Source organism: Mus musculus, chromosome 5, assembly GCF_000001635.26.
Source record: "Mus musculus strain C57BL/6J chromosome 5, GRCm38.p6 C57BL/6J".
Lineage (NCBI taxonomy): Eukaryota > Metazoa > Chordata > Mammalia > Rodentia > Muridae > Mus > Mus musculus.
The window spans coordinates 110,178,768-110,204,042 of NC_000071.6; the positions used below are offsets into that span (position 1 = coordinate 110,178,768).

At 42.8% G+C, this 25,275-nt stretch overlaps 1 protein-coding gene across 5 annotated transcripts in view; it reads left to right on the top strand.

The window, feature by feature from the left end:
- The window catches only part of Golga3 (golgi autoantigen, golgin subfamily a, 3), a 49,614-nt gene that overhangs the window by 1,911 nt on the left and 22,428 nt on the right, over positions 1–25,275 (top strand). For 3 of the 5 annotated variants that reach the window (NM_001347389.2, XM_006534961.4, XM_006534962.4), the window contains exons 2-12: positions 2,836–3,146; positions 5,571–5,840; positions 7,019–7,131; positions 8,574–9,220; positions 9,896–10,007; positions 10,839–11,145; positions 14,140–14,342; positions 14,852–14,989; positions 23,064–23,225; positions 23,802–24,170; positions 24,953–25,030. In NM_001347389.2, coding sequence (NP_001334318.1) covers positions 3,011–3,146; positions 5,571–5,840; positions 7,019–7,131; positions 8,574–9,220; positions 9,896–10,007; positions 10,839–11,145; positions 14,140–14,342; positions 14,852–14,989; positions 23,064–23,225; positions 23,802–24,170; positions 24,953–25,030 — 2,535 coding nt within the window. In that variant the 5' untranslated portion in view covers positions 2,836–3,010. The remainder of the gene's footprint in view (positions 1–2,835; positions 3,147–5,570; positions 5,841–7,018; positions 7,132–8,573; positions 9,221–9,895; positions 10,008–10,838; positions 11,146–14,139; positions 14,343–14,851; positions 14,990–23,063; positions 23,226–23,801; positions 24,171–24,952; positions 25,031–25,275) is intronic. The other 2 variants (NM_008146.4, XM_030254534.1) reach the window with 1 other exon arrangement.

Here is a 25,275-nt window from a genome sequence, read left to right on the forward strand (position 1 = left end):
TTGTTCAATAGTGCAGCACCAACCAGACATCTTCAGGAAGCCAGCCCTGTTTTATCTTTGCCTGTGCGTCCTGTCTAGTTGATGATAACCTCAGTAATGGGGTAGCTGTTGTTTGTGGATCCTGTTTGTGAACTGCTGGGAAAGCTGGAAGCCTGTTGCACCTTAGATGGTCTCTTAATGCAAAATCTGGGTGAACTGCTAAAGTTAGGTATATCTTGGGAATTCCTCAGTGATAGCTTTGCTTTGCCATCCAGAAATGGGAGGAAAAATGGTTAAAAATAAAACTATAAACTGCGTGAAGTGGTACATGACTATAAGGCTAGCATTCAGAGGTGGAAGCAGGAGAGTCACCATGAGTTGGAGACTATCCTGGGCCATATATTGAGCCTTAAATCCCAACCCAAAACAAACAGATTGAGCTGGCAGAGATGGCTCAGTCACAAAAGTGCTTGTGAGACTTGATTTTGATCATTCGCCAAAGCTCATGTAAGAAAGTGAGGCATGATAGTGTACACTTGTAACTTCAACACTGGGGAGGTGAAAACACTCAGATCTCTGGGGCTTACTGGCCAGCCAGCGTATTCCTAGTGATGAATTCCAGGTCAGAAAGCTACTGTCTTGAAAAACAACATGAATGGCACCTAAAGATGTGCAAATGCATACACACAAACAGAGCCAAATTGACCAAACAAAAGAAAAAGATAACAATAATGAAAATGATCTGTTTTAAAAAAAAAATCACAAATGTGGTGTGTATTACCAAAAACAGGGTGTGTGTGTGTCCACACCCCCATGCTAGCTGTCTCATCTTCCTTGGTGTCTAGAAATTTGCCTTTGTCAGCAGACTGAGGTAATGAGACCCTGTATGGTTGAATCATGCCTACCCAAATTCAAAGAAGACTGAGGTTAGACAGTAAATGCCAGTTTACTGCAGTTCAGGAAGGACTGCTGTCAGAAGCCTAACTCCTGGCACAGTCCAGAAATTTCATCTGTAGATTGACTTCAGGAGGAGCTAGCTGATTGTGATCAGGAGCCATCTGGGTGAATTAAGCAGAGGCAGTTGTAGCTGGGGAGTCCTCTGTTCTGGAGGGCTGTACCATTCCATCCATCTCTGAAAGGAGGAAGGACTGCTTAGGAATCAGATGTCTTGCTCAGCACAAACTCAGAGTAAGGGGAATTAAGAGGCGAATATGCCGTGGTCTCTAGCTTCTAACAACCTGATGCATTTGTCAGCAAATTTAAATCAGTGGAACTTGAGTATTCTTGGCTAATGTTTGTCTCATAACAGTCTAAGTTATGTGCATTGGCACTGCCTCTAAGGCACATTATCTCTGGGACTCTTTGCCTGCACACCTTTTGTGTTTATCCTATACTAGACCTGTAAGTCATTGGCTAAGTTGATAGGCTAAGCTGAATTTATTCTTGGTGAGTTCCTTCATTCATAGGTAATCATCAGTCACAGAGGACAGATGGAGTCAGAGGCCATGTGTCTGCAGTGACAGGTGTCAGCGTGCTAGCCCTCCTAAAGAGTCAGCATCACCCCTTGCTAGTGAGCACCATCCTCTCAGGCTCCTCAGGCTTCTCACCTCTAATTTCTCGTTGTGAGGGTTTTGGTTCTTTTTTTTTTTTTTTTTTGAGTCAGGGTCTTTGTAGCCTAGGCTTGCTTGTAACTCACTGTGTAGGTGAGATTGGCTTCAGACTCTGAGATCCACCTGACTCTGTTTCCTGAGTGCTAGAATTAAAAGCATGTTCCACTGCACCCAGCTTCAGCATGACTTATAAGCTCAGGATGTGGGTTATTTTGCCATGAAACATGTTAAGCATAGAACAGAAAGAATAATATGGAGCTTATTCTGAAAAATAGCATAGATAACACTATTCCTACAGTGTGCTTGGAAGGTTATATTTAAGTCTGACCATTTGATAAGGAGATAAGTTAGCAATACCATCAGTACACTTCAGTGTTAATAACTGTCAGACTCATGAAATTTCTTAAACTTAATCCACCATAGTGACTACTGGTCTTGCTAATAGGGAAAGGTGGATGGTTACCTGCTGTGAGATGCTTTCTCTGCCCACTTTCTTTTTTTTTGGTTTTTCGAGACAGGGTTTCTCTGTATAGCCCTGGCTGTCCCGGAGCTCACTTTGTAGACCAGGCTGGCCTCGAACTCAGAAATCCACCTGCCTCTGCCTCCCGAGTGCTGGGGTTAAAGGCGTGCGCCACCACGCCCGGCTTTTTTTTTTTTTTTTTTTTTTTTTTTTTGCTCTGCCCACTTTCTAAGTTAGCTGCCTTTCTGTGTGTCCTTGGATCTTCCTTCAGGATCCCCATTTAGCATACTATTACCTCTTCCTTTAGTAATCACCTCTTTAAATTTCACTCCTCTAGATCTGAGTTGAATAGCATACAGTATGAGCTTTGGCCTTGGGCATGGTCTTTCCAGGTATTTTATGAGCATCTAGGCCTGTCTAGTTTATGAGCTGCTGGCCACATGGTTATTCACATTCAAATTAAACTTAAATAAAATGTAAAGTTCAGTTCCTCAGTTGCCACATGAACAACTACAACAGATTACAAGCACTTTTTAAAAACCTTGGAGAATCATTGGTGGTAGAACTTCTTATAGCTGGCACCAGGAGAAACTGATGCCTTAGAAAAGGGCTAAAGTGTTGCTGGTTTGACATTTTACCCTCAAAACCTAGGATGTTGTAGGTACTCAGGGATTGTTTGTGGGGCAGAAATCTACATTTGTTTTCTATACAAATTGAGAGCCTTGTAACTGTTACTTAAAATCTAACAAATTGTTTCACAGAGCATTTTTCTCTTTGTCCTCTCAGGAATCATGGTTGCTTGGTTTGACTTCAAGCCATTTATGAGACATTAAACCTGAAAATGGAAAACAGAGTAAGATCCTCCTTAGAAGCTCTGAGCTGTTGCTAATGGCAAAAAACAAACTTAATCCAGAGTTACTTGTAGCTCCTCAGAGTCTTCTTAGTCTGGGCTGCCCTGACCATGGATGGAGCATCAGCCAAACAGGATGGCCTCTGGGAAAGCAAGTCCAGCAGTGATGTTTCATCTTGCCCTGAAGCCTCGCTGGAGATTGTGGGCTCTCTGGCCCGACTGCCTGATCAACAGGATACAGCTCAGGGTACGTCATCAGGTCATTCTTGGATCTAGCGCTGCACTCTGAAGAGGAGGAGGTCAGCTAGTGTTTTGGAGGAGGACGTGAACTTTTCATTAGTCATCTTACAGATATTTTCATTTGGTGCTAATTTTAGATAAAGCACAGTCTGTAGTCAACAGAATAGGAGATGTGCCATGGCCAGAAGCAGAACTAATAATGGAAGGCTTCTACTGGATTTCCGCTGGCGAATTATTGTTAGTGCTTGGAATTCTACCTTTTTGGTTGATTGGTTGCCAAACTTTGAATAACTGGGACTGATTGATTAGTGAGTAGCCTAGGATTCCTGAGTCATGTTTCTCTGTTTTTTTTTTTTTTTCTTTTGTGCACCAGTAATAACTCAGGTGATTCCAATATCCCATGCAGTCGGGAGCTAGCAATGCAATATGAACTATAAAAAGATAATTATCGACTGGTTCTCTAGCAGAAATTGCCTTGTAGGTCTTATAAAATGATGTTCAAGTAGTTAACTTGCAGGTACTGGTTTTCATGCCTGAGAGAGACAGTGGGTTCTTGCACTGAACAACATCTTAGGTCAGCCACTTGGAAGATTAATGTTCCTTTCATGGGTAGTTGTGGGGGTTAAAAGAAGTAATGTGTGTGACCACGTAGATCTAGCACTCTGTGAGATTCATAGAACCTATGCATTGGATTTCTGTGAGGGTTTAAAGAAGTGATGTATATAGCATGTAAAAAGAGCTGGAATGTAGCTCAGTAGTAGAATGCTTATCTGGCGGGTATGAAGCCCTGAGTTCAGTCCCTACTACCTAGTGATCATCTAGTAAGAGGATCTAGCCATCTTTGTCTTCTGTTTGTCATGGTATTTATTTTTAAGCTTATGATTAGAAACAAAGTCATCATACATGTTGAATCTCGTTACTTTTAGAGTTCAAGTGTAGTATGCTGCTCATAACTCATTTTGGTTATCAATCTATGCATCAGAAGGTGGTATTAACCACTTGTAACTTGTATCGGAAGTACAGAATCCCTACACCCTTTAGTAAAGGGATTGTGTGGGACCACAATCCCTGCACCTTTTAGTAAGTAGAGACCTTTGGTAAAGTTGACCGTATGGGGCTGTGTCATACAGCAAAATGTCTTGATGGTTTCTGTGCTCTACTCTCTACTTGTAGTTTTCATCTTCAAGGAGGAATATTAATGACTAATAGGAATTTGTATTGTAAAGAACAACCCTGTTTTTACTTGACCTGAGCAAAAATAGGGAATTTTCTGCGAGCCTTCTGGATATATCTTGGTACCTATTGATATTGGTGCCTATGAGATCTTAGGCCACTGAGCCTGGGAGTACCTCAGGATGGACCCTCCCTCCCTCCTTACCGATAACTGGTTTACCCACCAGGGGAAGGCAGAAGAAAGTCTAAATTTGACTTAATTTTGAGAACGTTTTCTTTATGTTTTTGAGGAAGAACTGTGTTTTAGTTCTTTGCACAGTAATGGCAGTATGGAAAGCTGGGTTGGGCCATGAGCACAGTCCTTATGGGTAAACTTGGGTTTTACATTTGTTTAATGTTTAGAGGTAGGGTCTCTTGGAGCCCTGGCTTTTCTCAAACCTGCTATGTAGTTAAGAATGATCATGAGGGCTGGTGAGATGGCTCAGTGGGTAAGAGCACCCGACTGCTCTTCCAAAGGTCAAGAGTTCAAATCCCAGCAATCACATGGTGGCTCACAACCATCTGTAACAAGATCTGATTCTCTCTTCTGGAGTGTCTGAAGACAGCTACAGTGTACTTACATATAATAAATAAATAAATAAATCTTTAAAAAAAAAAAAAAAAGAATGATCATGAACTCTAGATCTGTCTACTTGTATCTCCTGAGTACTGAGGCGTGAACAGCCACACCCAGCTTGTGAAATGGTTTTTATAATACCTGACTCTTGCTCACGCAGCCAAAACAAAATTTGACTTCTGTTCACTTTAGCAGAATCACTCTGATTAGATCATCTACTTCTACTTCTTTGGAGAATGTATTTTGACTTTACTTTGAAACCAGCCCTTGAAAATGTGAGCTTGGACTCTGATTAGCCCGGCTGTCACCTACACATTTAGAAAAATCAACTTTGTTTTAAGCCTCTGCTCCACCCAACAACACTTTAAAAAATAGCTTTTCAAAGTTTTTTGGTTTTAATTTTTCTTATTTAAGTGGGAAGGAAACATGAGTTAAATACAGCAGTCATAGCGTAGAAGATGCAGCTAACTTACAGGTGAGGACATGAGGCTTTGCCCCAACGTCCCTGAGAGTCAGAGAAAACAGACTTATAAAATACAGAAATGCCATGCTCATGGGACTTACAAATAGATGTATGTATATCTGGAAATGATTTAAACTGTTTCAAATAATGTGTCTAACACAGTTTCTCTCTTTTTCCAGATGCCAGTGTTGAGGTAAACAGAGGTTTTAAGGAAGAAGGAAGCCCAGATAGATCCAGCCAGGTGGCCATCTGTCAGAATGGGCAGATCCCAGACCTTCAGTTGTCCCTTGATCCCACAACAAGCCCAGTGGGACCTGATGCCTCTACAGGTGTGGATGGTTTCCATGACAACCTAAGGAACTCTCAGGGAACTAGTGCTGAGGGCAGTGTTAGAAAAGAAGCTTTGCAGTCCCTCAGACTCAGTCTTCCCATGCAAGAAACGCAACTGTGTAAGCATCCATTCCCTCTGGACTCTCCCCTCCCCTGTGCTATCAGCATCTCCTGCTTGGAATCAGTGCCTGACTGTTCCTGTGTGAGCAGCCCTGACTTGCCCTGTCTTATTTTGTACTGAATGGGGGAGGCAGAGGGATGCTTCTTAACGATTTAGCTTCCCTTTAAGGAGTGCAAGTATGTCTGAATGTTGGAACTTTCTGCCACCTAGTACTAGCAGTGGTATCAGACTCCTTGACAAACAGACCTCCCGTGTCATTCTCAATGGGTGGCCAACAAACAGGCAGGGAATTAATCTTAAATTGGTAAACCAGATTATCACAAGATCCTTTGCATGTTTATATGAATACCTGGATTTTTTTTTTTTTTTGGTCATGGTCTTTAAAAATGAAATTTATATGCCTGTAATTAGCTATGTGAAAGACTGAAGCAAGAGGATTGTAAATTGAGTTCGGCCTTAGTGTCACTTAGCAAGGCCCCTGTAAACAAAACAAAAGGAATCTTAGGGGCTAGAGAGAGAGCTCAACAATTAAGAGCATTGGTTGCTCTTGCAGAGGACCTAGATTTGGTTTTTGACCTCTTAGCCCTCTGCTGATGTTTCACAGACATATCTGCTGTTGTTAGGATTAAGCCACAAACCCAGCCCTGGTGAGAGTGGCTGCCTTGGGCTTGCAAGTACAATAACTTTTTAAGTTTTACCCCCTCCCAACCCCACACAAGTAGTGTTTTAATATCTGTCCTTGAGTATGAGTTCTGGATTTGAGCTCATTTGTCAGGAAACAGATGTAGCCTGCCCTTGGCCCTCAAAGCAGGGCCTTCTAGGTCTTCACTCTACATTAAGTGCTACAGCAGGACGAATCAGCCATTTTGTTTATTAAATGGACAATGTCTGAATAAATACAGTTAAATAGGCTCTTGATTTTTTACATGGTGTTATGACTTGTTACTGCAGCAGATGAGATAATCTGTGTGTTTAACTCATCTTGGCAATGTGTCACTTGTAAGTACAGTTCTTAGCTGTGCTCAGTGGCTATGGCCCTCAATTTTCTCTCAGTCTGGAAATTATCATGGAATATAGGCGGCTGTGTGTTTTTCACAAGCTAACACATCTGTGATTACCAATGGGTTTTCTGTACCCTGCTCCTTATTAACCTCTCAATGGCCATTGCCCTTGCAGGCTCCACTGCATCTTCATTGCCTTTGGAAAAGGAGGAGCAGGTTCGACTGCAGGCCCGGAAGCGCCTGGAAGAGCAGCTGATGCAGTACCGAGTTAAGCGCCATCGGGAAAGGGTGAGTGTCTTGGATTGGAGTCTGGACTGTCTCCTGGCTCCTGTCTCCTCTGTGTGAATTCTGAGCAGCTCTGAATTCTACAACATAGAGCTTGTCCAGTCCACATCTGGGCATTCCATTCTTCTCTGTCTCCTTTCCTTTTGTGTTCTTTTCTAGAAGTTACTGCTTCTATGTTTAACTGCTGCATTTAGGATATATCCCCTGTGTCCCTACCCTAGGGTTACATTAATTTGGTAAAATGAAAGGGTTGAAGTTTTCCTGGAAGAGGAAGTTATGCTATAGCTGGAGAGATGGCTCAGTGGTTAAGGGCACTTGTTGCTTTTCCAGAGCACTTGGGTTTGATTCCCAGCACATACAAGACAGCTCATAACCTTCTGTAGCTCTAGATCTAAAACATCTGACACCCTCTTCTGGCCTCCAAGGGACCAGGCATACACATGGTGCACAGAATTGCAGACAGGCAAAACACCTAAGCACATAAAGGAAAAGTAAGTTTTAAAGAAAATTATGTACATAGCTTGGATTTTTCCTTTATCTCAAATATCTCTCAGACCATTTTGGAATTTCTAGCTAGTATAGTGAGATAAGAGATAAAAACACTGACAAATAGGAGGATTGGTGTTATTTGCAAGTTGATAATACCTTAGAAGATTATGAGAAATCAACTAAAAACCACTACTAGGAATAAAAATTTTTTGGAAATTTTCTGTTTGTTTTTCTAGTTCATTAATGGGAAAAAATCAGTAATTATACTGCCATGATCAGTTGTAAAAATCACTTGGAAAAGAATTTGCAATAATAAAAATGATAAGATAGCTGGGAATTAAAATGATAATAAACGGTGTTAAGAATGGAGCAAGAGTTCCACGTGGTTGGGTGTTGTGGCACAGTTATGTTTCTAGACCAAGATGGAGGTAGGGGGATGATGAGGTCTCTCTCAGCCTGGACTTGAGATCCCTATGTCAACATCCTCCTCACTCCACAAGAAAGGATACCATGTGCATTTGCTTAGTTATATGTAAGCAGAGATGAATAAAGAGGCTCATTACCTCTTGAATAATTACAAACCTAAAGTAGATCCAAATCAACAGAACTTTAAAACAAAACAAAACAAAAAACTCTGTATCTGAGGAACTAACCAGGACAATAGCCAGGAAAGTTAGACAGGGAAGTTGGATGAGAAGAACTTACTATGTAACTCCCTTTAAAGTATTTTAAAGTGTTGGCCATTAAAGACTGTGCTTCAGGCCCAGGGATCGTCAAGTCTAGTCTTTCAGTGCAACCTGAGGTGATTTTTCAGAAGATTTGCTGCACCCAACATTGTAAAGGCCTGGCACACTCTTTTTGGTAGAATGTTCATTAGTGCATGTTTTCTTGATGACAGTTTTAAAATGCTGCTTCCTAATCTTAGTCATATTTTTATACTTTTGTTTGTTTCTCAGTCCAGTCAACCTGCAACTAAAATGAAACTTTTTAGTACACTTGATCCTGAGCTCATGTTAAATCCAGAAAATTTGCCAAGGGCCAGTACTGTAGCTGTGACAAAAGAATATTCCTTCCTGCGTACCAGTGTTCCTCGAGGGCCCAAGGTAGGCAGCTTAGGGCTGCTGGCACATTCTAAAGAGAAAAAGAACTCCAAATCAAGCAAGATTCGGTCTCTGGCTGACTATAGAACTGAAGATCCAAGTGACTCTGGTGGCCTTGGTTCTACTGCTGATGCTGTTGGAAGTTCCCTGAAACAAAGTAGAAGTAGCACTTCAGTTGTGTCTGAGGTTAGCCCATCATCTGAGACTGATAACCGTGTAGAGAGTGCCTCCATGACTGGGGATAGTGTGTCAGAGGCTGATGGAAATGAGAGTGACAGTTCCTCACACAGCAGCCTCTCTGCCCGAGGGGCCTGTGGTGTCCTGGGGAACGTGGGCATGCCAGGAACAGCTTACATGGTTGATGGCCAGGAGATTTCTGCTGAGGCCCTGGGCCAGTTTCCTTCAATTAAAGACGTACTACAGGCTGCAGCAGCCCAGCACCAAGATCAGAACCAGGAAGCCAACGGAGAGGTGCGGAGCCGTAGAGACAGCATCTGCAGCAGGTAGGACAGCAGCCTTGAATCTGGGCTCTTGACTGCTGCTATGCCATGTCTCTTTGCTAATTTACCCCAATCTTTACATTAGCTTTTTTTCACCTATATACAGCTCTGTCACTTTCTTTATAAGTAGAGTCCGCTCTAAACCACTTATATGGTATGAAAAGCAGTGTAGCCCTATCTCTTAAGACTTTCTGGGTATCTACAAGTTCCTGTCTCTAGAGCATGCTCTTCTGTAGGAGGCATGAACCTCACTTTTTAAGTTGTATGTTTTACATTTAAACTCTGGGGAAAAGCTGGATCATACCCATGATCCAAGCACTCAGGAAGCTGAGGCAGGAGGATCAGTTCAGGGTCAGTCTGGACTACATAGATTCAGGTCACAGACAACCTATGTATTTTCTACATAAAAAGAACTCTTTTTTAAAAAGCAAAACAAAAATAAAAAACAGGAGAAGCAGAGGGGAAGGTAAACGTTGTACAGTATGATGAAGGATGAGGAGAAGTAACCGTAATGTTCTTATCTCTTTTTTGTTGTTGTTGTTTGAGACAGGGTTTTTCCATGTAGCCCTGACTGTCCTGGAACTCACTCTGTAGACCAGGCTGGCCTCGAACTCAGAAATCCACCTGCCTCTGCCTTCCTACGTTCTTATCTCTTGACTTTGTACTTCTGACCCCTAGTGTGTCCATGGAGAGCTCCTTGGCTGAACCACAGGATGAATTGTTGCAGATTCTTAAAGATAAAAGGAGGCTTGAAGGACAGGTGGAGGCTTTGTCATTAGAAGCCAGTCAGGTAAGGGATGTTTGATTGTTGCTCAATAAACTGAATCTCTGAAAAGAGTATGTGGGTCTTTGCTGTATGTAGTTTGTTTTTTTTTTAAAGTTGTACTTATAATTTCTTTTTTTTTTTTTAAAGATTTATTTATTTATTTATTATATGTAAGTACACTGTAGCTGTCTTCAGACACTCCAGAAGAGGGAGTCAGATCTCGTTATGGATGGTTGTGAGCCACCATGTGGTTGCTGGGATTTGAACTCTAGACCTTTTGAAGAACAGTAGGGTGCTCTTACCCACTGAGCCATTTCACCAGCCCTGTATGTAGTTTTATAGATAACTTTAAGTATAATTCACCAGCCAGGATGTCTATGCTACTCATTTTTGTCTGCTGGGTGTGCTGGCACCATTTTCCTCATTGAGTTCAATCTGACTGAGTTTATCTCTCAGGGATCTGTCAACTTGTTTTTTATTGGGAAACAGGTAACTGTCACATTTAAGTGACTGGTTTTTGGGTAGACTGTTTTTAAATAAAATTTATTTTTCTCTGTCCCACTGATTGTGAACATAAGTTTCAGCAATATTGTTAAAACAGTGGTTGAGGGGCTGGAGAGATGGCTCAGCAGTTAAGAGCACTGACTGCTCTTCCAGAGGTCCTGAGTTCAAATCCCAGCAACTACATGGTGACTCACAGCCATCTATAATAAGATCTATGCCCTCTTCTAGTGTGTCTGAAGACAGCTACAGTGTACTTATATACAATAAATAAATATATCTTTTTAAAAAACCAGGGATTGAGAGGGACTTATTTTTTTGAAAACCATTAATGTTGTTTGGGGATATTTTCAGGCACTTCAAGAGAAGGCTGAGCTACAGGCCCAGCTTGCTGCCCTGAGCACAAGGCTACAGGCACAGGTGGAACACAGCCACAGCAGCCAGCAGAAGCAAGACTCCCTTAGTTCTGAAGTGGACACTTTGAAGCAGTCTTGCTGGGATCTAGAGCGGGCCATGACTGACCTGCAGAGCATGCTAGAAGCTAAAAATGCCAGCCTGGCATCCTCAAACAATGACCTACAAGTGGCAGAGGAGCAGTATCAGAGACTGATGGCCAAAGTGGAGGACATGCAGAGAAACATCCTCAGCAAGGACAACACAGGTAAGCTCCACAGCCCAGATGTGGTTTCTGGATCCTGTCATCAGTATTATGTGGATAAAGCTCCAGGTTCACGTTAGCTGAACAGAGACTGGTTTTGCATAAAGTAGGTAGTATAATCTCAGGAATTGACTTTGGACTTTGACCACCAGAAGTAATCCTTTCTGCTCTCCTTCCTACTAAATTCAGTGTTTTGGGGGTGTTTGAACTGTATATGTATTCTACATTTTGTAGCTTGTCTTTTGCTATTTTGTGGGTTCTTTTTCCTTCTGCCATTCTCCACCTCTTTTCTTCCACGCTTTCAACCCCCTAACACTAGATAGGAGAGAAAAAAGGATACAGGGGGGACGACGTTATCGTTAAGACTACTTTCTGCTACTAGGGGCATTGAGTTCCTTGGGTCATGTTCGATCAGGATATCTACTTTCTTCTTGATGTTTCTTCTTTGCACATAACTAATTGACAAACTACAACCAACAATAAACAACCACCACCCAACCAATCCCACTTCTTGGGGCCCTAGCACCTATATACCTTCAGAAAAATCCCCAGAATTTGAGGCATTACACTATTGCAGAAACTATCTGCACCTGGCAAAATCACACTCCCACTAGAGCATGAGGCAAATCATAGTCAGCTGCTGTGGACAATCTGAAGCAGCTCCACATCCCACACCTGAGATTAAAATGAAAGCACATTCCTATTTCTGTGTTTTTATAAGAAACCAAACTTCTCACTATAACATTTATTTCTACCAATTTCAAATGCTGTCTAAAATATTTAAGAGCAATGCCTACGTTATTGATTAGTAACCCTTTGTTGATTATGTTGGTCTGTAGCCCTTAGGGGCTTACCTACAGGTCATTCATAAAGACACCCTGTTTTCAGTCTTCACCTGAGACAAACCCTGATACCAACTGATATTAAAAGGATGTTATCTGAATACAAGTCGGAAAGAGTGGGGGCAGTGGGATTGGGAGATTGAAGGCCTCATGATAAAGAAAAACACAGGCTTCTTAAGTGAGGCTTCTGTCCAGTGCAGTGGAGGGCCATGTCTGTGTTTCAGCTGGGGCTGTGAGGCTATGAAGACCTTAAGGACAATAGTGATGAACTGTTAACCCAGAAGCTCATTTCTGACGCTAGATCATCGAACAGTCCCTTAAATTGCTATTTTTCAGTCTTTGAGCATTTTATGGTACTTAGTTCATTAGAGGAAAAAAATCTGAACATTTCTAAATGGGTTCATTTTGTTCCTTTCTAAGTTCTCATTACTTTGGAATTGAAGCACTGCAAAGAAGGGATCATGAACTCTCTTAAACAATCTTACTTTTATTTCTTTTTGAGACAGGGTCTTATGTAGGTTAGACTGGCCTTGAACTTGCTATGTGGCTGAGGATGACCTTGAACATTGGATCCTTTTGCCTCCCATCTCCCAAGTGGTAAGCTAACAAGCTTGTGCCACTGATACCTGGTTGTCCTAGTTAGGCTCACTGTTGCTGTGATGAAACATCATGACCAAAGCAACTTGGGGAGAAAAGGGTTGATTTGGCTTATTTGGCATCTGGTTTTTTTATACAACCCAAGATTCAGGGGTGGCACTACCTTGAATGGTGGGCCCTCCCAGTTCAGTCTCTAATTAAGAAAATGCCCTACAGGCTTACCTATAATCTGATCTTACTGAAGCATTTTCTTAATTGAAGTTCTCTCCTCTCAGATGACTTTAGCTTGTGTCAGACTGACTTAAAACTATCCAGCAGACCCTCTCTGTCTCTGTCTCTCTCTGTCACTCTCCTCTCATTTAAAATACTTAAACCAGGTTTAGTGACACGTAACTTTAGTCCCAGCTACTTAGAAAACTGAGACAAGGGAATGAAAAGCTTGTGGCCTGGACAGCTTAGCAATCCCTGTGACCACATAAAATAAAGAAACAAAGGAAAATGTCTTCAGAATATAAGTAGCTTCCCAAGTTCAGGATATAATTTAAAATTTAAGATGTCTGATTTTGTTTGTATTGTTGATGACTGACTTCCTTGTCTGTCCTTCTTACCTTCCTCCCACCCCATTCATACTGAGTTGACCAAATGACCAATTAGCAGGCTCTACTGCAGAATCAACCATACGACACTAGTGCTGTTTCTTTATGGCAAATTGATGTCACTGAATTCCCAAAGATGAGAACCGCAGTGACATGGCAGTTTCTGAGACACATGGTTGGGTTCTGGTCATTGCAGACTCCATAACTGGGATTTCTTCCCACGGTCATTTTTATAATTCCAGCTTTACTCAGCACTTTTATGATTGTTCATGGATATGGCCGTGGTATTAGCTAAATATTTTAATTACTTGATGTGTGTTCTTCTACCTCTGTAGAAGAAGACAATACTCAGATCTCTTGTACCCTTAGTCTTGCCCTCAGCTCAGGTTGCTAGTGTGTATCCTTTTTGTATCTGTTTAGTGCCACAAGTCCAGTTATGGGCTGTCTTGGGGGTTGGTTGCTATTTAAAATGGCTCCAACTGCTTATATTCTGTATATGAGGAGGCTCTAAGCAGTTTTATAGAAAAGACAATTCCTTACAGAAACTCTCCAAAGGCATTGTAGCTGACTTATATAGAACTGCTGGCCATGAGCTTTATAGTCGTTCATAATAATTAAGATAATAGATAAGTGGATGAATAATTAATAGATAAATAATTAAGCAGATATTAATTAAGGTGTGTTTAAACTAAATCACAGGTAAATGAACAGATACTTTTATCAGTTAACAGAGCTGTTGTGACTAGGGGCTCTTAGGAACCCCATTTCTTTCTGGGAGTAGTGGTTCTCTGTCTACCACTGCTGTTTTTGTGGTAACTTTATAGAATATGGCCACTGTGCAAAACCAGCATCAATGCTACTGCTTATCTCTGTAGACTTCAACTTTAGGTTAAAGTGACCCCAGCTGTGGCTTTTTTGTTGGTGCTGGTTAGCCTGAGTTGGCCGTGCTTGCTCACTTTCAGTGCATGACCTGCGGCAGCAGATGACAGCGCTACAGAGCCAGCTCCAGCAAGTACAGCTGGAGCGCACAACCCTGACCAGCAAACTACAAGCATCACAGGCTGAGATCACGTCTCTGCAGCATGCCCGGCAATGGTACCAACAGCAGCTTACTTTGGCCCAGGAGGCCAGGGTCAGGCTGCAAGGAGAGATGGCCCATATCCAGGTACAGTGCCAGAAACTCCCATCAGGGCTGTGGGACACGCTTCCCCTGCATTGCAAAGGTGTGAAGGCACCTAAAACTCCAGAGGCTAAAGCAAGAGGGTCAGGAGTTCAACGCTAGTAGAATAGTGGTAAAGGGTGTCTATGGTTTTAGATATCATGGATATGTTTTTGTTTAGCATCTGCTGATTACTCTACAGCCAATACCCATCCTTCCTCTACGAGAGCTTCTCATGCCTTCCTTCTATCAAAGGACAAATTTTTCTTTGACCACACCACTCAGACCCACATTTCATGGACTTTGAGGCTCTGAATCTCTTTCTTGTGATGTTCTTGTATGACAAAGTGGAAGACAGAAGGGCAGGAGCTTTCCCTGCAATAGGTGACATTGAGAAGTTCAGTCAGTAGCCATTGTTAAAAAAGAAAGAACATCTTAGTGACTAGGGATAAGCTAGGCCACACTTGATGCCTAATTTTAAGTTTCTTTTGACCTCCTGGATTTTTCTCTTGAAGGTTGGACAAATGACCCAGGCAGGCCTTTTGGAGCACCTGAAGCTTGAGAATGTGTCCCTATCGCATCAGCTGACAGAAACTCAGCATCGATCCATCAAGGAGAAAGAGCGCATAGCTGTTCAGCTCCAGAGCATTGAGGTGAGGACTGTGGTGATAGTGGACTGATACTTCTTGTCCCACTTTGGTTCTTGCTGGTAAGTGTAAAACACGCACAGACATTATCAGAATACCCACAAGTAAACGTAAATCTATCTTCTGAATATGTATACTTTTGCATATTATTTAATATTTTAAAAACTTGTTTTGCTGCTGTAGACATGGCTTAGTGTGTGTCTTAGTTAGGGTTTTACTGCTGTGAACAGACACCATGACCAGGGCAAGTCTTATAAAAAAAACAACATTTAATTGGGGCTGGCTTACAGGTTCAGAGGTTCAGTCCATTATCATCAAGGTGGGAGCATGGCAACATCCAGGCAGGCATGGTGCAGGAGGGGCTGAGAGTTCTAAGTCTTCATCCAAAGGCTGCTAGTGGAAGACTGACATAAGGTGAGAGTATTAAGCCAAAACCCACAGTGACACACCTACTCCAACCAGGTCACACCTATTCCAACAAGGCCACAACTCCAAATGGTGCCACTCCCTAGTCTAAGAATATACAAACCATCACAGTGGGTAAGAACACTTGCTGTGCCAGCACGAAGACATGAGTTACATGAAAGTCAGACATGGCTGTGTGTGCCTATAACCCCAGCATTTATGGGAGGTTGAGACTAGGATCCTGTGACCTTGCTGTTTAGCTAGCCTAGACAAAATGGTAAGCTTCCAATTCAGTAAGAGACACTGCTTCAAGGTAGTATGGTAGAAAGAATCAGAAACAGACACAGTATTTTCCTTGGGCTTGTACATACACATATGTGAGTGTGTGTTGCCACACATTTATGTGCATGCACCACAAAAACATATAACACACATACACAATCTCTTTGAGCAACATGCAGTGTAGCTTTTCAGCATTTTGGAATTCTACCTCTGGTCTGCCCTGAGTGTCCTTGGGTCCTTGTTCGTCTTTAAAGCCTCCCTTGGAGTTTCTACCAGTGCACTGTTGCACTCTTGAGCCAGAGCTAACCCCAGAGTGAATGGAGAGAAAGAGGACTAAGTATGTTTGAATGATAGACAGTATTTCCAGGGCCAGTGATAACAAGGGTTTATATTTGTTTACAAGCATTCAGCCTGCTTCAGTCCTCCCGTACACAGTGCTCTTCTGAAGGCATTTTCTCTTAAACGCGTTCTCACGACCGGCCAGGAAGAACACAACAAACCCGAATCTTTTGTGGCAAAACTTTATTGCTTACATCTTCAGGAGCCAGGAGCGCAAGCCCCAAGCCCCAAAAACGAAAGGCCCCCCGCTTACATCTTTAGGAGCCAGAGCGCCAGCGTGCCAGAGCGCAGAGCGCAAAAGCGCAAGCAAGAGAGAGAATGGCGGAAACCCCGTCCCCTTTTAAGGAGAATTATTCTTTGCCTAGGACGCATTACTCCCTGATTGGCTGCAGCCCATGGCCGAGTAAAGGCAGAGTACATGTAGTGGAAAATTACTCTTGGCACATGCGCAGATTATTTGTTTACCACTTAGAACACAGGATGTCAGCGCCATCTTGTGACGGCGAATGTGGGGGCGGCTCCCAACATCTCCCCCTTTCCTTTTAATAAGAGCAATAGGCCACCCATATTAATGAGAGTGGAGATAGAGGTCAAATCCCCAGTGTGCAGGTAAAGGAGCCATGTACAGGATTAGCTCTTAGGCTCACAGGCTTTTACCCAGAGCAACCCTGACCTGCTCCCGTGTCGTTTTACCTGGAGAGAAGGACACTTGGACACTCAACCTTCTTGAAAGATGACATGTCTCCCTAGAATAGGCTCATATATGCCGCAGAGCCCTTCTACTGCAGTGCTTAGCCGTGCAACTCTCTCGGGCTGCTGAAGCACACTCACTCTATCCCGTGTAATGAGTCTAGCCTCGTGGGATGTAAGAGCTGAGTGGCCAGCGACCTATTGCCTAAGCATAGATATATCAGGGGAAGCACCATGTTCTAGAGCTGCAAGTGCCTGGGCAATAACCACCTTGTCTCTCCTAGTTTGGGCCTTAAGCTTACAGACCAACCAAAGAAGCAACACTAATCCACAGCAAAGTGTATCTCCAAATAATATCAATCCCACCCATTCTTTAAAGAAGGAAAATGCTGAGGAGATCCAATTGGGTAATCCTTTGGTCAGGGACAGGTCCAAGCGCGTGGAGTTGACCTGAAATCTCAATTCCCGAAGGATCTGTTCAAATCCAGCCGTCCAATTCTGTAACATATACTGAAAAAGACTTTTTGACAAATTAGCTGCCCTAGTAAAATTCTCATACTGAATGGAAGTAATGGACAATCCCGGAAACTTTTGTTCACATCCCAGCTGAGCTATTTGCCATAATACATCTAGTTGTTTCTGGACAAGATCTATGAGTTGATTAACCAGCATGAGACCACCCTGTATCTTGACATTAGCTGAGGCCTGTTTATCTATGACTGTAGTCATTGAGGCTGACAAAGTGTTAATGGTGTCAGTCGTCTGGACCTGTCCAGACAGAGCCAAGGCTGTCTGAATCAAGGCCAAACCCAGTTCCTAGTTAGTGGTAAAAAAGCAGGGGAATACTTGAGCATTATACATCACCGTCATTAGGAGTGGAAATGTCGACATTATCCCCCAACGCTGCTCTCTCTTTATTATTGACGCCCTGGACATCACCAAGACGAGGGACATCAGTATTCCCTTGGTCAGTCTGGATTTTTCGGGTGAGTCTTTCTGGTATCCAAAATGGGTTGTCTTCATTCTGTGGGAAAACACAAACCGCTCCCCTGGATCTTATCAAAATAGGATCTGGGCCATACCATTTATTATCAAGGATATTTTTCTATTTAACCATCTCATTGGGCCTATCTGGCTCTGAACAATGACGTTTAGCCGTAGTATGGCCATGAGCATCAATATTTAAAAAATTGAGTGTAAAGAGTGCCATAGACACAGACACTCTTGGTACTCGGGGTAGAGTCTCCTCAATTTCCCTCTTCTGTTTTATAAGATAGGCTTTGAGGGTGCGATGCGCACGCTCAACAATACCCTGTCCTTGAGGGTTGTATGGAAGTCCAGTCAGGTGGGTCACGTCCATCTGACGGCAGAACTGCTGGAATTTTTGAGATGTATAAGCTGGTCCATTATCAGTCTTAAGGAGTTTGGGTTTCCCCCAAGCACTCTATGCCTCAAGACAATGTTGAATCACATGTGAGGCTTTTTCTCCGGTTAACGGAGAAGCAAACATGATGCCAGAACATGTGTCAATGGACACATGGAGATATTGAAGTTTTCCAAAGGAAGAAACATGTGTAACATCCATTTGTCAGACCTGTAGAGGTCGAATACCGCGTGGGTTAATTCCCACATGAGGAACTGGCAAGAACTCACAGCAGCTTTGACATTGAGTAACAATGCCACGGGCTTCTTTTCTTGTCAAGGAGAAACGACTGCGTAATGTTTCAGCCGTCACATGAAAATTGTTATGAAAATTTCTTGCAGCCTCTACCGGGGATGATAGGGCAGCAGCCACCACTTTAGTGGCCTTATCTGCCAAATCATTTTTCAGAGCCATGGGGCCAGGTAGGCCTGAATGGGCTCTAACATGAGTAATATAAACAGGAAATTTTCTAGATAACAAAACTAATTGTATCTGCTGAAAAATATTGGCAACTCTACTGGAAGGCTTAATCACTCCAGCCACTTCTAAAAGATTTACTGCATTAACCACATAGCAGGAATCTGACACAATATTAAGGGGTTCTAAAAAGGTTTTTAAAACTTCTAAAACCACTAAACATTCTACCACTTGAGGTGAATTTTCATTATATTGTTTGGATACCACTTTACCATTAGCCACATAGGCACCTATGCCAGTTTTTGATCCATCAGTATATACCACAATCCCATTTTTAAGTGGGTTTCTTACTGTTATTTGTGGAAACACAACAGATTGATTTTGGGCAAACTGTAAAATTGGATGTTTTGGATAATGGTTATCTATTTGTCCTGAAAAGGAGGTAACTAAAACTGCCCAATCATTAGATGTGGCTGCCAAGGTTTGAACCTGTGCAGCGGTATAAGGTACAATTAAAAGATATGGACTTCGCCCAAAGTGGGTGATTGCTGCTTTTAGGCCTTTAAGGGCAAGCTGTGCAATTGCATCAGGATACCAATCTATTATTTTAGCTGGGGATACGTTTGGATGGATCCACAACAATGGCCCATTCTGCCACAAAACTGCGGTTGGCAATTGTGCTGTCTTAAAGACACACAAACTGAAAGGCTGCGAATCCTCAATACGTTGTAATTGTGCATTCTGTAAGGCTTTTTCTACCTTTTGTAAGGCCTGGTTAGCAGCTAGAGTAAGAGCCCTAGGGGAGGAGATATGAGGATCTCCTTCTAAAATACCAAACAAAGGCCTTAACTCAGCGGAAGGAATCTTTAAAAAAGGTCTGAGCCAATTAATATCTCCCAACAGCTTTTGAAAATCATTTAAGGTATGGAGGTGATCTCTTCTTATCTAAACATGTAAATATTGATTTCTCTCAAAGGAGGAAATATGCGTGACATCCATTTGTCAGACCTGTAATGGCCTGACGCCACGAGGGTTTACCCCTACGTGAGGAGTAGATAAAATTTGACAACAATCTAAAGGCATTATTAAGTAATCAGAATCATTTCCAGTAGAACCAATCCCTCTTGCAGCTCTAGGAATATCAGAGGAAGAAAAAATAGCCATGTAGGCTTGGCAAAATTATTAGTTGAGCTATTTTGTCCCCTTGTGATATAGAAAAGACAACTTGAGGACAAGAACAGAGAACCTGAAGTTCCCCTTTATAATCTTGATCTACAACTCCAGGGTGGACAATAAGACCTTGTAGGCTGTAAGAGCCTGCCTCTGTCATACTGGCCACAAAATCTGAGAAGGACTCCTAAGGTCCCTGGACGATCTTTGTTAATTGTCCAGTGGCTTCACCTGCTCGGGAGAGCGCCTTCTAGGCCCTAATAGCCTTTTCATCTGATTCAGAACTATTAAAAACTGGCTCCTTGAACTCACCTAGTGATGAGTATAGGCTTCTTCTCCTAGAAACCTCCGCTGATTGATCTTTTTTCTTTTCTTTTTCCTTCTCTTTCCTTCTAATCTCTCCCCAGGTATTCTTACCTGACCTAAACTTTTCCTCGGGTTCAAGACCCGTGGAAAGGCCTGTATACTTATTTTGTGTACCATATTTTCTCTTTGCTCCTACTCTCTCTCCCCGCTTTACTTCTGATAGATTGTCCTGAATTTCATCCAGAATCCGCCCTGCCTTAACCACTTGATAACATGTGAAAAGGAACAAAAGGGCTTCTAACACTAGAGAAAGTTCAAGGCCAAACATACCTTGTAAAGCTATTTTCCACTTTACTTCTGATAGACTGTCTTGAATTTCGTTAGAAAGTTCAAGGCCAGACTTACCTTGTAAAGCTGTACTCACTGGTACTCTTGTTCCCCAGCTGAAGAGTTTTGAATTCATGCAGTTGAATCCTTCTCAACAGTCTGTTTTACGGGAACCTTCATTACCGTGACCCGCAGTTCTGGTTCCGGAATGAGGGATCTTCCTTGCGCTGGTGATGGTTAACTCCCGTCCCGAGTTTTCTTGTATTTTCTCGTCCCGGGTTTTTTTCTTCCCGGATTTTCTCGTCCCGGGTTTCGGCACCAACTCTTAAACGCGTTCTCACATCCGGCCAGGAAGAACACAACAAACCCGAATCTTCTGCGGCAAAACTTTATTGCTTACATCTTCAGGAGCCAGGAGCGCAAGCCCCAAGCCCCAAAAATGAAAGGCCCCCCGCTTACATCTTTAGGAGCCAGAGCGCCAGCGCGCCAGCGCGCCAGAGCGCAGAGCGCAAAAGCGCAAGCAAGAGAGAGAATGGCGGAAACCCCGTCCCCTTTTAAGGAGAATTATTCTTTGCCTAGGACGCATTACTCCCTGATTGGCTGCAGCCCATGGCCGAGTAAAGGCAGAGTACATGTAGTGGAAAATTACTCTTGGCACATGCGCAGATTATTTGTTTACCACTTAGAACACAGGATGTCAGCGCCATCTTGTGACGGCGAATGTGGGGGCGGCTCCCAACAATTTTCATTATTGCCTGCTGTTTGTACAGCTCATCTCTAGATGATGATGATGGGACATGAGCTGTACTTTGCTTGGATCTAGATCCTATTCTCTAACACCTAGGTCAGTAGTTCTCAACCTTCCTAATGCTACAACCCTTTAATATAGTTCCTTATGTTGTGATGACCCCCAACCATAAAATTAATTTTTTGCTACTTGATAACTATTTTGCTACTGTTATGAATCATGGTGTAAATATTTGACATGCAACCCTCCAGGTTGAAAACCACTGCCCTGGATGACTTCTTAACTACTCTTGGAACTTTCTTTTTGTCTTGCTTTTCAAAACAGGCCTATGTAGCCCAGGCTGACTTCAGACTCTCTACAGCTAGGATCACCCTAAACTCTTACCCTCCTGAGTGTTGTAATTGTATACATGTCCCACAATACCCATTTTAACCAGAGCTTTGTGAGTTAGGCAGTCATTCTACTATCTGTGTTCTATCCCTAGCCCCTTGCCCTAGTCTTTATTTTTTTTATAAAATGGGTAGTATTACTTGCTTAATATTCTTGTGTCAAGAAAAAAAAAATGTAAAACAGCAAGTCAGAGACTGCCAGGATGGTAAATTTACTTGCTGGCAAGTCTTTTGACTTAAGTTTAATCCCTGCAACTCACATGGTGGAACTAAAAACTGACTTCCACAAGTTATACTCTGACCTCAACATTGGCACAATGGCACGTGAGCACATGGCATGTGTGCCTGCACACACGTGCTCACATGCTTACATGCACACACACACACAGACATAAACCAAATATAAAAAGGGTTTATATGTAAAAAAATCTAGTCAGTAATGATTGTGAACTGTGTGCCTGGGCCAGTTTTGATCCTGATCTTCCATAGATAGTTACACAAGAATTCAGCTTTCCTACAGCTTTTCTTAATTTCTCATCTTCTCATCTTCCTACCTGTACCTTTGTCATATGGATCATGCAACCATTTGGCTCAGATAATGGAAGAGAATTAGGTTGAGATCTGTAATGACTAAAGGCTCTGTTACGAGCTAAAAACAGTTTTGATATATAAATTATTTCCTGTAAGAAATGTGCCAAAGTTGAATGTGATGGTATACACCCAGTGCTACCCCAAGTATATATATGTACACCATATGTCATTTTATGCAATACTTCTCAGGCCTTCATGCATGTCAGGCTAAAGCATTTTTGTAGTTGAACTATATTTCCAGCTCATTTGTCTCAAGTGCTCCTTCCTCTGCCTCAGCTTTTTTAAGTAGCCAAGAGGATTGTTTGACTGGTCCTCTCTTGGGATGAGCCTAGGTCAGCTGGAATAAGAGTCCTGCGTAGCCTGGCCACGAATCTACCTTGTGTAAGTCCATAGGTACCACCCACTGACTCTGAGTTTGTCAGGCTGCAGTTCATAGACAGGATGGAGATATGAATAGGAACTTCTTACATAGCAGTGGGTTTCTCTGTAAAGGATGAGACTTGAAGTTTGTTATTGGTGATCAAGTTTTTCTGCTTTTTAAAAAATAGGGCTAGAGAGATGGCTCAGTGGTTAGGAACAATTACTGTTCTTTTAAAGGACCCAGGTTGAATTTCCAGCACCCATATGCAGCTCACAACCCTCTTTATTGATTGATTGATTGAATGAATGAATGTATGTGAGTACATTGTTGTTGTCTTCAGACACACCAGAAGGAGGGCATCATATCCCCATTACAGATGGTTGTGAGCCACCGAGTGGCTGCTGGGAATTGAACTCAGGACCTCTGGAAGAGCAGTCAGTGCTCTTAACCGCTGAGCCATCTTTCCAGCCCACTCACAACCCTCTTAAACTCCAGTTCCAGGAGATCCAATGCCCTTTTTAGCCTCAGCAGGCCACTAAGCATTCATGTGGTACCTACCCATACATACATCCAGTAAAAACACACATACACATAAAATAAATCTTTAAAAGAAACGCTGTTTTCTTATTCAGGCTGACATGTTAGATCAGGAGGCAGCATTTGTACAGATTCGGGAGGCGAAGACAATGGTGGAGGAGGACCTCCAAAGGAGGCTGGAAGAATTTGAAGGTGAACGGGAGCAGTTACAGAAAGTGGCAGATGCAGCAGCATCCCTGGAGCAACAGTTGGAACAGGCAAGTAATCGCGCTCTCTAGACCTTAGGGTCACAGGGATTTCTGTGGCCATGGGCCTTGCATGGTATGCATGTCCACGTGCCATCATACATGCTCTGCGTGTGATCTCTGACATGAGGCTGTATTAGTAGTTCAGGTTTGTTTGGGGCTATCTGTTGAACATATTTGCTGGTCACTATCAAACTGTTCTGTTGCCAGCCTGATCATGGGTTTGCTTCTTTGTATTCATGTTCTTCTACTCTAAAATTTTACATAAGAAAGACCCTTCAGCATGCCTTTAATGCCAGTGCTTGGGAGGCAGAGGCAGGCGGATTTCTGAGTTCGAGGCCAGCCTGGTCTACAGAGTGAGTTCCAGGACAGCCAGGGCTATACAGAGAAACCCTGTCTCAAAAAACCAAAAAAAAAAAAAAAAAAAGAAGAAAGAAAGAAAGAAAGAAAGAAAGAAAGAAAGAAAAAAAAAAAAAAGAAAGACCCTACAATGAATCATCAAAATTACTTAAATTCTAAACATCAAAAATATATAAATTCTTGTACCAGGGTGAAAGGCAGCATGTTAAATTTATTACTTATTTCCAGGTGAAGCTGACATTGTTCCAGCGAGATCAGCAGCTTGCAGCACTTCAGCAGGAGCACCTAGATGTGATAAAGCAGCTTACGTCGACGCAGGAGGCTCTGCAGGCCAAAGGGCAGTCTCTTGATGACCTGCATACACGTTACGATGAGCTACAAGCAAGGCTGGAGGAGCTGCAGAGAGAGGCCGACTCCAGGGAGGATGCAATTCACTTCTTGCAGAATGAGAAGATTGTCTTGGAAGTGGCTCTACAATCGGCCAAGAGTGACAAGGAGGAACTTGACAGAGGAGCACGGCGTTTGGAAGAAGATACTGAGGAGACATCAGGACTTTTGGAACAATTGAGACAAGATTTGGCTGTCAAGTCCAACCAGGTAACACTAGTTTAGATGTTTTCTGGGCTGTGTTCTGTTGCAAATGTGAGTGATCTGCGGAAACGTTCTTAAGCAAGAAATCTGTAGTTCTTGTTGCACCCTTTCCCTCCATCAGCCTCTGGGTGTGGAGGAACCATAGACTGGGAAACCAGGTTCTCTCTGTGTGTGTACGTGTGTGCAAGCGTTTGGGGGGGGGGGGCGCCTGTGCGCACTGCTGTGGAAGAGTGTCTGAATTTATCTGCCTAAAGACCTATTTTGTTGCTGGTGTTACGGTTTTTAGCTAGCGGAGAAGTTTCAGTATACTTGGCTTTGCTTTCTTTTTTTTTTTCTTTTGTTTTTTTTTGTTTTTGTTTTTGTTTTTTGTTTTGTTTTTTTTTTCTCAATCTTTGGCAGCAGTTCAGTCCTGTAGCAAACACCAAATACGACTCAGTGGCTACAGACCAGTCCTTTTGGCAGGCCCAAACCAGGCATGAACCAGCAGCTGTCCTTCAGTCCTGAAGGAACCATGGGCTGGCCTGAAGGAACCTCAGGCCAACCAGCCTGAGGTGAGGCCGTGAAAGTGGCAGACTGCCGCAGGAACCAACAGGAGCAGTTTTGGGACAGACTTCTCTCAATGACAGCATTCCCACAAGTTGAGCTCAACAATGCTATGTAAGGCAAACCACTCCATGTGTGTCCTTAGCAGAAACTAGCAAGATGGAACAAACCAAACCAGTGCTGTCCTCCATCAAGGGTCCTTTGATTTCCACTTCCACCCATTCTTCTGCAAACCTCTCCTCTAGGTGGAGCACTTGCAGCAGGAGACAGCCACGTTGAGAAAACAGATGCAGAAAGTAAAGGAGCAGTTTGTTCAGCAAAAGGTAAGACTTGGGAAGCGAGTGTTGGGCGTACTGCTGAGTAGTCTGTCTGTGGCGGTAGAACAGAATCAGAAAGAGGGAAGCATCGAGTCTTTCTTACCGTTTTTAAAGGCATACTTATTCTAAGTTGTCACTCACCACATTGCAGACAGTGAGGCATCATGCCCTTTCTCTCCTGAGGTAGGATGTGTGATCCTCGAAGACTGGATGTCAGACGTAGCTACCATTGTGGTACCTTGTGAGGATGC